This window comes from Hyposmocoma kahamanoa, unplaced genomic scaffold (assembly GCF_003589595.1).
Source record: "Hyposmocoma kahamanoa isolate Upper Pololo Valley unplaced genomic scaffold, ASM358959v1 96106, whole genome shotgun sequence".
In the NCBI taxonomy this organism is placed as follows: domain Eukaryota; kingdom Metazoa; phylum Arthropoda; class Insecta; order Lepidoptera; family Cosmopterigidae; genus Hyposmocoma; species Hyposmocoma kahamanoa.
Genome location: NW_020655096.1, coordinates 808 through 17,182, shown reverse-complemented (window position 1 = coordinate 17,182; position 16,375 = coordinate 808). Strand labels below are relative to the sequence as shown.

At 39.9% G+C, this 16,375-nt stretch overlaps 1 protein-coding gene across 1 annotated transcript in view; it reads right to left on the bottom strand.

The window, feature by feature from the left end:
* Nucleotides 1–4,264: 4,264 nt before the first annotated feature.
* The window catches only part of LOC113238479, a 12,912-nt gene continuing 801 nt past the window's right edge, over nt 4,265–16,375 (bottom strand). The window contains exons 2-5 of the mRNA XM_026475302.1: nt 15,790–15,888; nt 12,365–12,424; nt 6,021–6,569; nt 4,265–5,681 (exon numbers count right to left, since the gene is read on the bottom strand). Coding sequence (XP_026331087.1) covers nt 6,278–6,569; nt 12,365–12,424; nt 15,790–15,863 — 426 coding nt within the window. The 5' untranslated portion in view covers nt 15,864–15,888 and the 3' untranslated portion in view covers nt 4,265–5,681; nt 6,021–6,277. The remainder of the gene's footprint in view (nt 5,682–6,020; nt 6,570–12,364; nt 12,425–15,789; nt 15,889–16,375) is intronic.

The window sequence follows — 16,375 nt, the reverse complement described above, 5'->3', positions numbered from 1 at the left end:
TTTCTAATTTCTGTTAATTGCGTTTCCATCATAGATGCTATCATGGCTTATATTATGACTTAATAAAAATTTTGAATAAAAGGCGATTTATAAAGCAACAAAATCAACTACATTAGTGAATCTTGAAGTTTATCACATGTTTCACATGAAATATAACAAAATATGAACTTATTATTAATCAACGCAAAATACTAACTAATTGAGACCTTTTTCATGTATTCAAAATACTCGTCAAAATACTCAAGAAAATAATCAAAGAGTGCGCGGCAAGTTCCAGTCGGAGGGCGAAATGGGTACCTACTACCACAATAATTGTTCCCTATCATCATATGACATTTGCCTCCACTTCTTTGATCTATGTAGCGACAGTGCGTCAGCCGAACCACTTCGCCTTTCTGATCGTGACCGTTCCCGAACAGAAGTATGGCTTCAAATAGATGATGATCGACCACGACTTTGGTGAGCACCACGAGTACTTGAACGGGTACTGTTAGAAGATCGACCAAGACTGGATGATAGAAGTGACTGTGGAGAATTCGGAATCCTCTGAAAAACGACTGGTCTGGGCTGGTTCCTCCGCCAGTGATATGCCTTTGCGTTGGCGTCGCTGGTGGACCCGGACTTAGGTATGGACTCGCTGGGGTTTGTGGTTAGCTAGTAGAGGATAAGCTAGATATCCTCCGGTTCCTCCAGCCGCTTAGGTTATCGTGAACTGGAGACGTCGTTTTTTGTCATCGGGAAGAGAGCGTGCCTTACAGCTCCGCCACCAATTAGGAGATTTGGAAGTGGACTCAGAGTCGACGGCTTAGCGGTGGCAACCGCTAGTTGTGCAATGCGTAACGGGAAGTGAGGGTGCCTATGGCTCCGTTACCTATCTGGAAAATAGGAAGGGTATTATACGTGCACCCGGGGCAGCTCACCCGAGGCACTAGCTTCTCGAAGAACCGGATGAAGTCATGTGACACAGGTCTGTGACAACCCTGTACAGGCTGATCTGGGGTCAGAACCTGAACTTATAAGGATCTTGTGCGCGCACAGGTTATAGTGTCCTTCTCGTATACCCTAAGGGTCGGTAGAGAACTATAATCAAAAGTAACGTAGTTAAAAATAAAACTAATCTAATCATTTCCATCCTGACAAGCACGATCGTGTTTTATGACTTTGTCTTAATAAAAACTAAAATTTCTAAAAATTCACTGTTTAATAATTTTTCTGTAAAATATAACATGTACTTAATAAGAAAATACACCATTAGGTGAGAAAACACGAAATGATGATATTTAAAAAAAAATTGCTTTTCGACCTTCCGTCCGGCACGTACACGCTCACAATTGTCGCTCTCGGCACAGGTGTGCAACCCTAGAACACGGGCGCACTGCTTTAACAGCGAATATTAATCGAACGCACTAACGATCGCTGTTGATCAGACGCGGCAAACTTGAATACTTTTATACCTAAATTTTTTCAAAGTTGAACGCACGATCGTATAATTCTATGCTGTAACGGTTAAGAGGTTGTGGTAGACCCCCAGGTTGGCTGACCACTACGTTTCAGCAGTATATCACTTACTTTTTTATATAACTATTTACTACCTAATTTCTACTTAAACGTACTTTCTTTTCTCTATTTTATTAAGTTTCTATAAGTTATTTTACAAAATAATAAAACGTCTTTGCAAAAGTTTTCATCTAAAAGGACAGTTTCTTCTCTATGTAATTGCTAATAACAATTTTGCAGGCGCATGGAATATGCCAACAATGGTTTCTGGATTATCTTTGCAAGCAATATTTTATAACAATTATTACTCATTACTAGTTGAATTCACTATTACAAGGGTTAATTCCATTTGTAGGTATTAAGGAATGCGAAGGACTTAATCAGTTATTTAATCATCGTTTAGTTGTCATTTGATAGTAAATATTCAAAACTACCCGCAATATTCACAATGGTGAAAATAATTGTGCATTGTTCACTTTTCTAACGTCATTAGTAGTTGAACGAGTGTAATATAATGTGTTGATAATTCGTTGACTTAGGAACATTTTGTGGAATATCGAGCTAATTTTTTTGTCATATGATAGATAATTAAATTCTAAGCAACATTATATTATATTAGAATTTAATATTATAGTTCTGTGTACCATAGACAAAAGAAATTTAATTCAGAACACCAAAAACAGCGCCTTTATGGTATGGTTTATGAAATTACAATTATATGTAGTGGGCAGGAGTAGAAAAAATAAATGAAACGCAAGTAATAAAGAACAAGAACGTATAATATATTTTCTGTTTGTTACATTTAGATCTTTGCTTACATTAAAAAAAAGTGACGGCCGCAGAGCGGGGAGGGGCGCGGGCGTGGAGGGGCATCTCGCTGACACGAGAATTAAAATGTCAAGAAATGTACTCACTGATCTTGGTTAGTCGGTTAGACTTGGTTAGTAGTTAGGTAGACTGATCGACAGCCGCCGAAAAAGGCTACGTTACGCAGTATTCGTTTTACAGCCGCGTTGGTCCCGAGTGTTTGTTATTTGTTGCCGTAGTCTTTGTCTTTGTTCTTAGTCTTTGTCTCGCTCAACTTTTACTCTTAAACAACATTGCAATTGACAGGGAATACCGTCTTTGCCTCTGTCTCTGAACTTAACATTATTTTTTCAAAAATATTTAATTATATCTTGCACTTAAACTTAACAGTTAAGTTATATGCCTAAGTGTAATATGTATACATAAGTATACGTTGGTCATTTTCTAAATGAATATATAAATAAATAAAGCAATTAAAATAAAGTTGATGTGTGCCCCGCGGCCGCGGCCGCCATTAAATCATCTTAGTCAAGTAACAGTTAACAATAATACACTGTTAGAGGTATAGTGAAGACGAGGCTGACGCGTTACTCATTTTATTCCTTCGAGCAGTTCTCACTTTAGAACTCGGCCGGTCCTAATATGTGTAGTGTCGATTGAGGTTTTCAACAGGAATATTTTTTGTAAAGCGTTATTTGCTCGACAGTATGGGTATATTTTCGAACAAAGATTTTGAAAATACTTTAGATCACGACTTACATATATTTATTTATAAGTGAAAACACAAATAAACGCTATTTAGAACGGAAAAAATTCATGAAAGCCTAAGAACTCGATAAGTGTAACTCTACGAATATATACGGTTCACACAATTTCCAATTCAAGTGTTCATTCGTTATTAGTTCTGTTCGAAAATCGCCTCCAGTGCGACGGAACAAGATACGTCAATGTGTAGCTTAATGTCTGGCGTGTTTACAAAGCTTTTTGACAATCCTGTAACTCAGGTTACGTATTTTTTTCTAGAATAAAATTCGCAACGCGGCAGGTCCTCGTGTAAACGTAAAACTACAAATATCCAAAACACTAGCACTCTTTTGTAAAGACTCTGAAAATTTAGCTCCACCAGTTATTTATCACAATTATTAAGTAAATATAGTACATCAGCATCATTTCTACTACACAATATAGTAAATAGAATATTATAATATTTCATATCATACGTGTAAGTGTAGAGAAGCACATCTAAGCATAGAGCTGTTGAGAGAGCTTCAGCGATAATTTAACGAGCGATAATTATTACTATACTCCTGTTTCTGTAATGTTGAAACGAAACGCTACATGAATTAAGGCCAAATTAACACGTAATGTTAATAAATCTTTTTATATCACTCAATACATATATATCAAAATAACTTAGTCTTTAAAAATAAATATCTACAGCAAAATGTACAGTCACTTTGTTCGTGAATGACCAACAGCAAAAATAGCCACGTCCAGAATATCATCAAGATTGGTTAACAAATCTTTATGTCGACTCTGGAGTGGCCGATTGGAGCGAGTAAGCACCGGCTGTCATTTCGATTAAGGTGCTCAAAGTTTGAAGGGTAAATTTTGAATTCAGCTCGCATACATTTATTAACAAGGATTCCGAGTTGGTCAAAGCACAAAGTCATCTGGACAATGGAGTAAAATGACAGAATAAGATGAATTTAACGTACATAGGTCATAATCTAAGATATATTGTGTCTTTCTTTGACAATAAAGCGTGGTACGATATTTGGAAGGTGACAAACATTGACTTACAATTATATGGACGTCGCGTCCGCGCTAAAAAGTGTCCGAACTTATAGGGCGTTAAAATCGTATACAGAGCGTCATTCAAGCTTTAGTTTTCGTTTGTTCGACTGACAGCGAAGCAAGCAAAATTAGACAGTACTGCGATGACATTACAATTTCAATTCAACGTTTTAGCTTTTTCATATTCCTTTACATACGTTACGTTTAAATAGGTTGACTTGGGACATTTTTTTCGTAGTTTTTGTATTAGACCCGTCGTCCATATATTTGTAAGTCAATGGTGACAAAGGATTATTTACATTCGTAAAGAGTGACAGGCCCAATCTTTTTTTTTACGTGTTCGTTATATTGTTAATTGAATTTAGTTATTTGAACTATATCTTTACCTAAAAGTATAAAATCACTTTTTAAATTTCAAGTAAATTACCAAGGTCTATCACTTCACATTGACTAGCCCATTTCCTAGAGAATGAAATTCCATCGCAGCAAGTTTGGACGTCGTCATTCGCATACCACATTGAAGACCAACCGGGACACCATTTTGTATCAAACATTAAAATAAGGATAGCAGTGAACTTAGCAAAATATACAGAATCCATCGTGTAGCGACTGCCCTTTATGACAGGCCCTTCCGGATCCTAACTGGGACTGTGTAAAGCGCTTTGCTTTGTGAATAAAATTAAATATTAATATTTCGAGGTTTCTTCATTGTACATATTTGATGTCGGATAAAACGTTAATCGCCATAAACTAAATCCAGTATTTACTAGAGATTATGTAAACCCTCGCATTGTACTGCAACAAAATGTACTTGCTTCTTGTACCCTCGATGCAGGCGATGGAGCCGCCAAAGGCGACGACAAACGTGACACTAAGTGTGCCGAACATCTACCTATTTGAAATGTCATACATAACTACGAGTACAATAAATAGATCTCGATCAATACTGAAGAATCGTGCTCTCAGTTCTAATAAATAAATAGTATTTTCTGTTCGCACAGCGGTACTCCGCCACATAGTTATAAAGCAGATTTAAAAGTTAAAACAATAACAGATCTACGTAACATTGGTTCGAATCTCTGTGTCGCCGAGTAGCGTGCACTCGGAGGATATTTCTACTCAAGCATTCATATATGTATATTAACGTTATTACAGACATTTAAACCTGAAACGGTAATTGTCGTTGTAAATGCATTACGACATTTCGGGAGCGTTTTAAGAAATGCAGGTTTGACGACTTGCGCTGGCTCAACTCGGGTTCTGCACTTCATCGTTACGTACATAGTATGTCTTCTCTAAGATATTAATACGTAAGCCTGAACCCGCAGTCTGAAAACGCTCGCAACGTGCGACACGTCCGGAGTTGGACGCGGAGTGCTTTGTACGTGTGGGCGGCGAGGGCGGCGGGGGCGGAGGGGCGGCGGGCGCGCCCGGCCCTCAGCAGGCGGCGGAGGGGCGCGGGCGGCGGCGCGTGACGTCAGCTCAGGAGTGCCGCTCCCTCGGCTCGCGCGTGTCGTACGCGCGGATCACCTCCGCCTGCGATACGCTGCCGCCCTCCTCTTGAGAAAACGCGAACCCGTCTGTTCACACACGCGGGAAACGTTACATGCAGACAAGTAAACGTCGGCAGCGAAGACTCCGAGGTCGTTCGTTACTTTAAAATAAAGATTGCTAACGAGAATAAAAGTATGAACTGGTGGTGAACGAGCTTGTAAATAACGCTGAAACTATTGTGCCGAAACACAAACCGTGTCCAAAATTCGATAAATAGCTCGTGATGACGCGGGACCGGTGCGGACCGACCGGTCGCGGTGTGGTTGATCTTGCGCTACGAGGCGTTGTGGGTCGACGTGGACGTGTGGAGGTGGCGAGGTGGTGAGGTGGTGAGGCGTCTAGGACGCGTGCGGTGCGGTACTCACGCGACAGTTCCAGCTCCGTGTCCGCGCGGGTGGAGCGGCGGCTGAACACACTGCGCACGTTGTGCAGCAGCCGCGCCCTCTCCGTGAGGCTGCGACACAGCGACCGCTGACCAGGGAGCGGGCCTCGCGTGCGAGTTCGGCCGCTCCCGGGTCGAACTAGCTCGGGAGAGTCTCTACCCAGACTCCCCCGAACCTAACTAGACGCTAACAATGATATTAGTCATAGTCAATAGGAAGGAGGTCGGTGCTCCCGTTGTTCAGTGAGAAGCGGGACGAAGCGAGAGCGAGCCCGCCTGACGACGCCGTCGTCTCCGACACGTTAACCGGGATGTTCCTTTCGGAGCGAGCGAACCGTCCGTCAAGCGGGCCGCAAATGTAAATGGATGAAAGGAAGCGGCATGCGAAGCGTAGACCGTGCGACATGCGTTGCAGTCAGGCGTCGAAGCGTCAGGCACAAGAGAGCAGCGAGTGAAGTAACGGCGGTACTTACACGTGGCCAGCCGCGCCAGGGCGTGGCGCGCGTCCGCCCGCGCCGCGGCCGCGCCCGCGCTAGCCGCACCAAACACCAACATTAGTACATGCCACACCACAACATTCCTTCCCCTCCACCGAGGACCCCGCAATCGTCTCCGTGCCAGTGGGAAGCTGACCCGTGGCGAATATAATCAATTTAGGTAAAATATGGGTCCAAAGAAAAGTATCCTTTATGTTCGATTTTATCTAAGTCTAAAGGAGTATTGCTCCCGCGTTGTTACGGCGTTTAATTTGTTTAGGGATTTTGCACAATCGTCTTCAAAATCTGAAAAGTGAAACTAACCTAAAAAAATTTGTGCACATCCCAAGTGGTCGCGGTGTATTCGATACCTCAAAATTACATTTGACCAATATTTACCATATGGCAATGAATTCAGGCGCTCTTAACATTGCAACTGAAAAGTTCCCAAATTTCATTCCCTGCCATCAAGTAAATTTAAGACAGGCTGAATAATTAAAAGGATACTTCCCTTACTCCTAGCAATACTTAAAACTAATAATACAGAATAGTTTTGTTGAAAGTGGCAACATTTTATTCATAAAGTAGTAAGTAGTTTACAAACGATAGCAATAAGGCTCTCTTTCTTACTATTTACATTACATTATATAATTATTACAATAGGCACTGTCGACAGAAAGCGAAGTGCGAGTTTGCATCACTAATCTAAATGAAAAGTCCTTTCTCATATATCTGTAGGCATTAAAGAAATGAGACCATTTTTAGAAATTGCCATTGATTTACACTTAAAATTAATCTAGATACAGATCAAATTCCCATGAATGAATGAATATTCTTTATTGCACACTCCGATTTATCTGTACAAATTACCTTAATTATATAAATAGATTTTTTAGAGTTTTAGAATACGTTGTGTTGATAACTGCAATAAAAATGCCATTCATGTTTAGACACCGCACAAAACATCTCAACGGATATTTCATTTGAGAAGTGTTTCCATCGTGCGTTAAAGTGCGAACGGTCTCACATTTACAATTATAATTAATTTATAAGAGGGCCAGGCGGTGCCGGTGACATCATAACGATAGCGGTATATTACCGATCCTGATGATATGACTTCAGCATCAACAGAAATTGTGATTCAGTGTGCCACGGTTCATATGAACTCGTACATTACAAAAATTCCCGCGCGCGGATCGTTTTCGCGGCCGCCTCTATGTGGCCTGAGTACACAGGAGTAGTAAGTACTCTGTGTCTACACTTAACGCACAATGGACATAGCCGTGGTGGTTTCTAAATACCAGCAAATCTGTTAAGGCATAGTTTCTAATCACAATTGGACATTAGAAAGAAATCACGGCTAAAACAAAATCATTTTAGGCCCATTATAATAGATACATCTCAAGTGTAGGATCGATATTAAGAATTTAGGAGAATTGAGCAATATTTCAAAATTTCAACTTGCTCTGCAGTTAAAGAACGGTACCTCAATTACGCACAATGCACATTGCTCTACGATTTGTATATAAATTATATATCGAACGTCTTCGTGTTCATCATTCCGTTCCGCCATCAAGCATAACAAGTAGCGGCCAGAGTTACAAGATCTTACTTAAGACAACCGTATTGGAGGAACATAAACGGTTACTTACGGATTACGCATCATTTCGGTTATTAATAAACGTCACTTTAATTACGGCTTAAGATCGTTACTTTTAATCAATCAAATGCCTACATTTGTTTATTTCAGATGATATCATCGTCGGTGCCTATGATTGTATTCTAACAATTGTGAAACATCTCAGCCGACGTGCACTTAAGCGTGAAACACATTGACACCGGCGCCGGTCGGGCGCGCGTCACGGCGGGTGTAATTCCGTGTATTTATATATGCGGGATGGGTGCACGTCGTCGGGTCCACCGCCCGCTCGTGGTGTGTTGTCGTCCATATAAATACACGGAATTGCACCCGCTGTGATCCCGACCCGCACCCGTTCTCTATGTGTTTCACGCAATAATAACGCATTTGGGAACTGTTTGTTGCAGGCGTTGGTGTTGAGCACACTTTTTTAATAGGGAGTACAACACTTTTCTTTTAATAAAGTGTGGGCAAAAGTGTCTAATTTTTTTTGTCTAAAAATTCATAAATATATATTACTATAAAATCACTACTAAACTTTCAGAGTTGCTGGTACCCAAAAAGAACTACTATGTACAGAAGTCTGCCGATGCACACAGTGTACTACAATACGGGTTATGTATCTTACAATTGATGTATGTCACATGAGCAGCGATCTCCGCCCGCCGAACACGTCGCGGCGCGTTTAGAAACATTTGCAAATTTGTCAATCGCGCCCGCTCCGTCGCGGTCGCGCTCGGTATGTGGAGCTCGAACAAGGGAAGAGTGGACTTTGTATAGTGAGAGTGAAAGTACACGATTGTTTTACTTTGTACAGGTCACGGGTGATAATGAGGGATGAAATTAAAATATACAAATATATGTATATAGGACTGCTTTCGCCATACTTGTACGGGCTGGAAAATTTACAAAAGCGTCGGATATTGGAAGGCACGCCCAAAACAAGGGGACCGTTAACTGTCATACGGTATTGGAATTCTCTGAAATTTACAGTTTGTTTGATGTTAATTAACCCGTATTATGCGGACTTCTCCATCATTTGAATACGTTACATACACAAAAAGTACAGGTGCCCAACCACGATTCTATAATTATGTAAAGTATCGTAAGGAAAAATGTTATATGTAAAAAACAAACACATGAAGAAGTAGGAAGATGACGTAAACAACAGGCGAGCCGGGTTCTATTACGTGTAAATCTTTTTGTGCATTATATTAATATACATGGTGTAATGTACATTACATGTGTGGGAAGATCGACCGATATTTAACTGTTTCATGGTTTAACTACAGCTAGATTACTTGAGCAAACGTTTGATAGCTTTTTCAGAGTATTACTATTATTAATTTCCTCCACATTATAATACCATTTATTCCTTACACGGTCACAAAGGGATCCAGAATAACCAATACCTTTTCATTATTACAACTAGCATTGAAAAAAAAATGCAAAGTATTTTATAGTTATCGACAAAATGTTAAAAAGTGCTTCATTAAAACCGCACAATAAAAAATGTCGTCGTTACTTGTATATTTGTGTACTATCTATGTACATTATATATTACGCAGGAGATATAGTTGTGGAAATAAAAAAAACGATCGAACGTTTGGCGTAGAGTATTTTAAATAAAGAGGATTTTTATTAAATGCTAAGGAAACATCCGACAGTGCTGGCGTGAAACTCTTAAGCCTTTTTGGCTGGATCGACATAGATCTTTCGCGCGGGCTCACCAAATAAAGACCGCTGCTAAACAGCGGCATGAAACTAAGTGGAATTTTTAATATTTGAAATTAAACCCGTTGTCAAATTTTCCTGACATTCAATCAAACCCTTAAATACAACAAGGATATATTTAAATACCCGATTCATATTTTCTCAAACTTTACTATTTCATATCAGAATATAATTAACTACAATTGGGTCGTCTAGCGTCCTATATTTGAGGAATACGGTGTAATTTATACAAAATCTATCGAATCACAGTGTTTCACTCTTTTTTAGCTTCAGACGGAATGATGCAGTCCATTAACATGAATGTTGTATACAAAAATTGATCTACCATATACATTATCATAGAGAATCTACTTTTTTCAAAGATTTTTTAGTACCTACTGTATTCTGGAATGTTATGGGTTAATACAGAGAGATACTGATTAAGTAAATGCAGTGACAAATTCCATTAATATACTCGTAAACGAACAATGATTGTTCTAAAGTCACTGACCAAAAAACATCACTATCCTTTAAAAAAACAGTATATTTTTCATTTTAATTTGTTATTTAATAACTCTTTCTTAATATTGTGGCGTGACAAGGAATGCTACTGAGGCATCACAATCAGCCTTGCGAATTTACATATAAAAATATCTTTTTGATGTAAATGATGTAACCACTTATAGGCCTACCGCTTCACTGAGTCAGTTCCTGAGGTAGCTGCGGGGTGCGAGAGGAGTGACAGTTATGTCGCGCTGTACACGGGATAATTTCAACAAGATGTTTCTGACGATATTCAATAACAAATTTATTGAAAGAACTGCCAAATGACTTGTCCATTCATCTCAACTATTAATTAAATAGTTTTTTTTTATTTTCGTTTGACATAACAACAACTGACTAATTTGGTAGGCCCTTGTTTCAATCAACTTGTTATTGAATATCGTCAGAAGAACCTAGTTGAAATAAACCCATGTGCAGTGCGACATAACTGTTGCTTAAACTGTCACTCCTCCCGCACCGCGCAGTTACCTTAGGAACCGACAAAGTTAAGCGGTAGGCCTGTAAATCGTTTATTCTAAATATTTAGTGACCGTTTCAGGCATCGCGCCTTAGGTGCTGCGGGGTGTAGATCGGGTGCAATGTTTCCGTTCCACTGTCCCTCTGCTTTGAACTCGATCGGCGGTAAACTTGCTATTGCGTGGTAGAGGACAAACAAATGCGGCAATCCGCGGGAAGCGCTATTTTATGGTCACATTTCAGTTAAATAAGGTTTTGCAGTATATTCTTGACACGTATTCATTTAGTGCAGAAACTAACAATTGCTAATCTTCGACGGTGGATCGACACAAATGACAAGCAATTATCGCCAACAAAGCTCACGGCTGAGTGACACATCCCCCCGACTAAAGCACGGACTTGCTGAAGCGGCCAGATCGTGATGATTTTTATGGGAATAATTATCAGTTTGTATTTACATAAAATAACAAACGGCACAAACTATATACACAATAACCAACAATGGAATGCAGTACAATAGGAAATTTGGGTTTGTACATTGGTAGCTTTACATCTAAGGCAACACGATTTTATTATATTGGGACAATTGCGACTATTAAATGCTTTTGTGGGACGTATACAAGCGTAGGAAGATTCGATCAAATTCATTGTACAATGTGATGAGGACCTTGTAGATAGAAAGGACGAACTTAGACACCGAGTCGAGAGCAAAAGTATACCAATAAATGATTCAAGCTTTTTCCGGCCATTATCAGTTGACCGCGACTGGCATGTCCTTCACGATGGCCAGAGTGGTTACAGGAAGTTCAGGAAGATAATGCCGCTGTCTTAAGAGTTCATACTACCCCAAATGGCCTTGGTTGATTCTGCATAACAGCGAAAGTTTTAAATAAATCACTTTGGAATAAATATATAGTAAAATTGAGGCTGTACACTGGTTACTTGTACGGTGTGAAAACACGATTCCTCGAAATTTTCACGATACAAAAAACACAAACTTACCTCGAAATTGTACAAGAAAACCAAATCAAAATGTTTTTAATAGGTTGGTACTTTACATGTACCAATGATTTTTTATATCAACTGAAGTAAATAGAACACGAATAGTATACGATATGCATTCTTCAAATGGCTTTAACTTCACTTGTAAAATAAAAAAGTTTTGAAATAAAGCCAGCGTCTTTCCGCTCGACCCAAGAAAAAGGAACCAAATAGTACGAGGAAAATAGAATTCGAGCGGAGGTAGTATCCACTCTTAACACTGTTTTGCTAGATACTAAGTCTGTGTCCAATTGTGCTAACCTGAACCTTAAGTAACCTCACTAACCTTTTTTTTAAATGTGTGATCCGCTGGCAACATTTGAACGAGTTAGCTCTCAATCGCTTCCAACTAGTCTTACTCATAAACCTTCACTAGCGTTTACATTAGCTGGCTATACCAATAAAATAATATGGATTACATCCATTCCACCTATTTACCATTTGGCTCGAGTAAGCTCGAGTAAACTCGCTCTCGGCGAGTTCCCGACGGAACTCCAACTTGTAACAAGAACATTCGTTGTCAACGGTTTCATTCGATGGCGGTCGTCGTTTCGTAAATAACTTATCAACAAATTAACAAGTACGTGTAAATATCTATAAAAATATCATAAGTCGTTGCGAGCGGAAAACTAGCAGAAGACCTACCGTTGCCGGTATCAAATACCGAGGAGTAACTTAGCTAAACTACGGAAGGACTACGTCGAGTGCTTCGCATCAAAACGTTTTTTCTCTCACTCGTCGCTTCCCCTAAAGGGGCGCATCTTTAACACGTCTACTGCACACAACAGTTTATATACAATCGTGAACGTCGACTCGATAAAAATAATATCCAGCGACGGAAAGCGACACCTATTCGAACCGCCGTCGCAAAGAGTATAAAATAATTCGAGATCTTCATCCTTAAGCATATTCGATTTCCACTAATTAGCCAGTAGCAATTGCTCGGGTGGCTTCACGCGTCGCGACCGGTTCCGGCCAGCCGCGGCGAGGCCCGTCGAGGCGGCCCGGCTGCGGCCGAGCGTCAAATTAGGCGGGGGCGCGCGGCGCCGGCGGGCCGCGCCTCCGACGGCGCCACGGCGTGCCGCCGCCACTTGAGGCCGAGCGGCTCGCCGCGCCGCTCGCTGCGCGCGCTACACCGCACCAACAACAACGTCAGCGGCCGTGCGGGACCCGCCGCCCCGTTCCCGCTCAGATACTACTCCGTCGCCGCTCGTGCCGGTCGACGCTTTGCTTCGGACACGATTATCGAATGCGAACCGGTTGGTGGGAGCCTCAAAGGAGCCGCGGGAGCTGCGATCGTCCATCTAGCGACGTCGGATACGACAAGAAGTGGTATCTGAGCGTAAGGGCGTCACCGAGTGCGGGGAGGGGTGATGCGAAGCGAAATAAAAGAAAAGGAAAACCATAACTAATTACTGCGTGCGCTACACACTCACGACGAAAGGCTGCCTGCCCAAATTTAAATTTGTATATTAGGAAATACCTTACTGTGTAATTGGCCGGTGAAAATACCTTTGGCCATTACTTAAGACGTATCTGCACTAACTGCACTCTAATGAAGAGGAAAGCGGGGCGAAACAACGCAGCAATATCGATTCTATTAATTACACAATAAGGCGGGCAAGCAGCGAAACGTACACCACACACTTATGGAATAAGAGATTTAAACATTATAATCATAGTTGTAATGATATCGACTACATAACCGCTCACGCGCTGCGGCGGTTGATTACGATGTTTAAAACAAACTATAACATCAAATTATACGTTAGATAGCATCCATGCAGCCATATGCCTTTAAAGTTTTGATTATTAGTAGTTCACGAAGATGCCGATTCGACTCTCCATTGCGCTAAAACATAACGAGGGCCTCTAATTTCATACACGACCAACAGAGGGCTAGCAGAGAGTCTGTCATCTGAAAATCTGTGTGTGAGTGGTATCTGTTACACTCCACAGTGCTGTGTAGAGAGTGCACCTTTCTTGACACAATCGAAAATGCATTTCGAAAGAAATCATTTTTGATTCTGTGTGATAAGTTTTAGTGAGAGACAGTGGAATCGACATCTGCGACGAGTTATGTGCAAATTTTGGAAAACCAGTCTTAAACCATGCTCGATTCAGTATGAGTGCTTCATAAATGCTATCAGTAACTAATATACGTGTGATATCCATAAAATAGAACTGAGTACATATACACATATTTACATAAATAAACAGTTAGTATATCTATCTAAGATAGATAAATCACGCGTTCCACGACATTGACGTTCAGTTATAATCAAACTTTTTTACTAAAAATCGTATTAAAGTCGTATTTTTAAAAAGTAGTGGAAGACTTGAGGTAGCAACACCGGTACACTAATTTTAATCTTTATCTATCCGTACAGTAAGGCTGATTTTGATAATGAATTCTTTAAATGAATCAAGTTTGTTCTCCAACGCCCAAGTTCTATGCAATGACAACACTAACCTCAGTGGAATCTAGAAATCATTATGAGAATCTGCCTTAACAGTAAAACTAAACACTTACGAATTTGGTTAGATATAATTAGTTCAATGTTCTCTCGTAACATGTTGATTTTGTAATTTTGACTAAATTGCATGAACGTTACGAGTCTAAATGTTGATAGGCAATATCTATGATTTGGTTATATGGATCATTATTATTCAGTGTGTTTTTTAATGGGACAGTATGAGGAAATCCGTAACCTAGAAGATAACAGGGAAACTGTGTTAGGAAAATAATTTTTGGCATGATCAATTTTTTGGTCAAACGTGAATAAAATTGATCAAAATTTTTTAAGTGCTGATCAACTCAGTTTGAAGGCATCATTTCATTGTATGGTACGAAAAAATCGGGACAGCAGAAGTTGATCACATTTCATAAAATAATTTTTTATACAAAATTAATAAAATTTACAATTTTTCTTAAATACAAAAAAAAAACAATCAGGCTCTTATAAGGATGACTTCACTGTATCCGAAGAAAAAAATTTGGACACCAGAAGTTGGTCAAATGTAATAAAAAAAATCATACAAAATGAATAATATGTTTGACCAACTTCTGCCGTCCCGATTCTTTTCTTTCAATACAATAAAATCATTCTTATAAGAAACTGAGTCTATCAGTATTCAAAAAAATGGCCGATTTTATTGATTCTGTATGAAAAACATTTTATGAAATTTGACCAACTTCTGCTGTCCCGATTTTTTTCGTCCCGTATAATGTATGATCCTTACGTAAAACGGAGTTGATCAAAATTTTTTATCAATTTTATTCATTTTTATGGACAGTTTTAATTAAAAAAAAAAAAACACTCAATAGTTCCTAAGACAATTTCTTTGTATCTTCTATGGTTTCGGATTTCCCCATACTGTACCATTAAAAAAAAAACACTGTATACTGGCATGTCTATATAGAAATATTGTAAGTACAGATCGCGGCAAATTCCTCGACTGCACGGAACACGAGTTAGTGCGAAACAGTGACGCGGTAATGGGAAGGCTACAATTGGGCTCTCGCTATTTACTTCTGTATACTTAAGAATTTTTGCCGCTCTCTGAATACGTGTCATGTGTCCTCGCACAGGTCAATCGGAATTCGAGGTTGAATGGGGTAAAGTGGCACACTAAATAGCCACATTATTGGAGGTGATTTTAGTTAACAGCGTTCTTATAGTTTTACATGACATCTCGGTTGCCAGGAATGAAACATTGGTCTTCATGCGTTAAAATAGAATTGTGAAATATAATGATAAATGATTTAATCAGCGCCAGTGCCGCCGAGGATTCGCCCTCGAGTGCCGATTGGCCCCTTGCAAATAACAACCGGGGGCGTGGGTGAGTGTGGAGCTACTCACGAGTGCCGGGGCTGCGAGAGCAAGGCGGAGGGGTCGCGGTTCTTGATCTCGCTCTCGCGCACGGCCTCCGTCATCGACTTGAACGCCGAGTTGTGGATTCTGGAACATCACCGCGTGACGTCATTCCAATGCAAGTCAAATCGTATTCATTCAGTTTGGTATAAAAGACAATCTTTCAAAGAAACCTGCAAGAGAAAATGTGAAACGTTAATATCTTTTCCCGGGAGGTCTGTACCCGGCAGCGGAACGAACATGAGTTAACAAATTACACAAAGTCAGCCGTAGCCATGGGACCTATAAAGAGCCTGAAACGTTGTTTTGTTTAAAAAAACAAAATAAGAAATTTATCATGTCTAAATTATATAAAAAAACAATGGGAAGGATGGGAAGTGTAATAAGGAAAGAGGAGAGGATTGTCTAATGGTCACTGACACCGCGCCCACCCCTCGTACTTAAAGTTACAAACGTTTTCTCTACGGTAATAACTAAAAAATTCCGAAAAGAAATCCCGGAAAAAAAAGGAAAATAATCTGCACTGTTTTGTTTAAATAATTTTGTCCGAGATCATCAAGTGTTTCTGGTTATA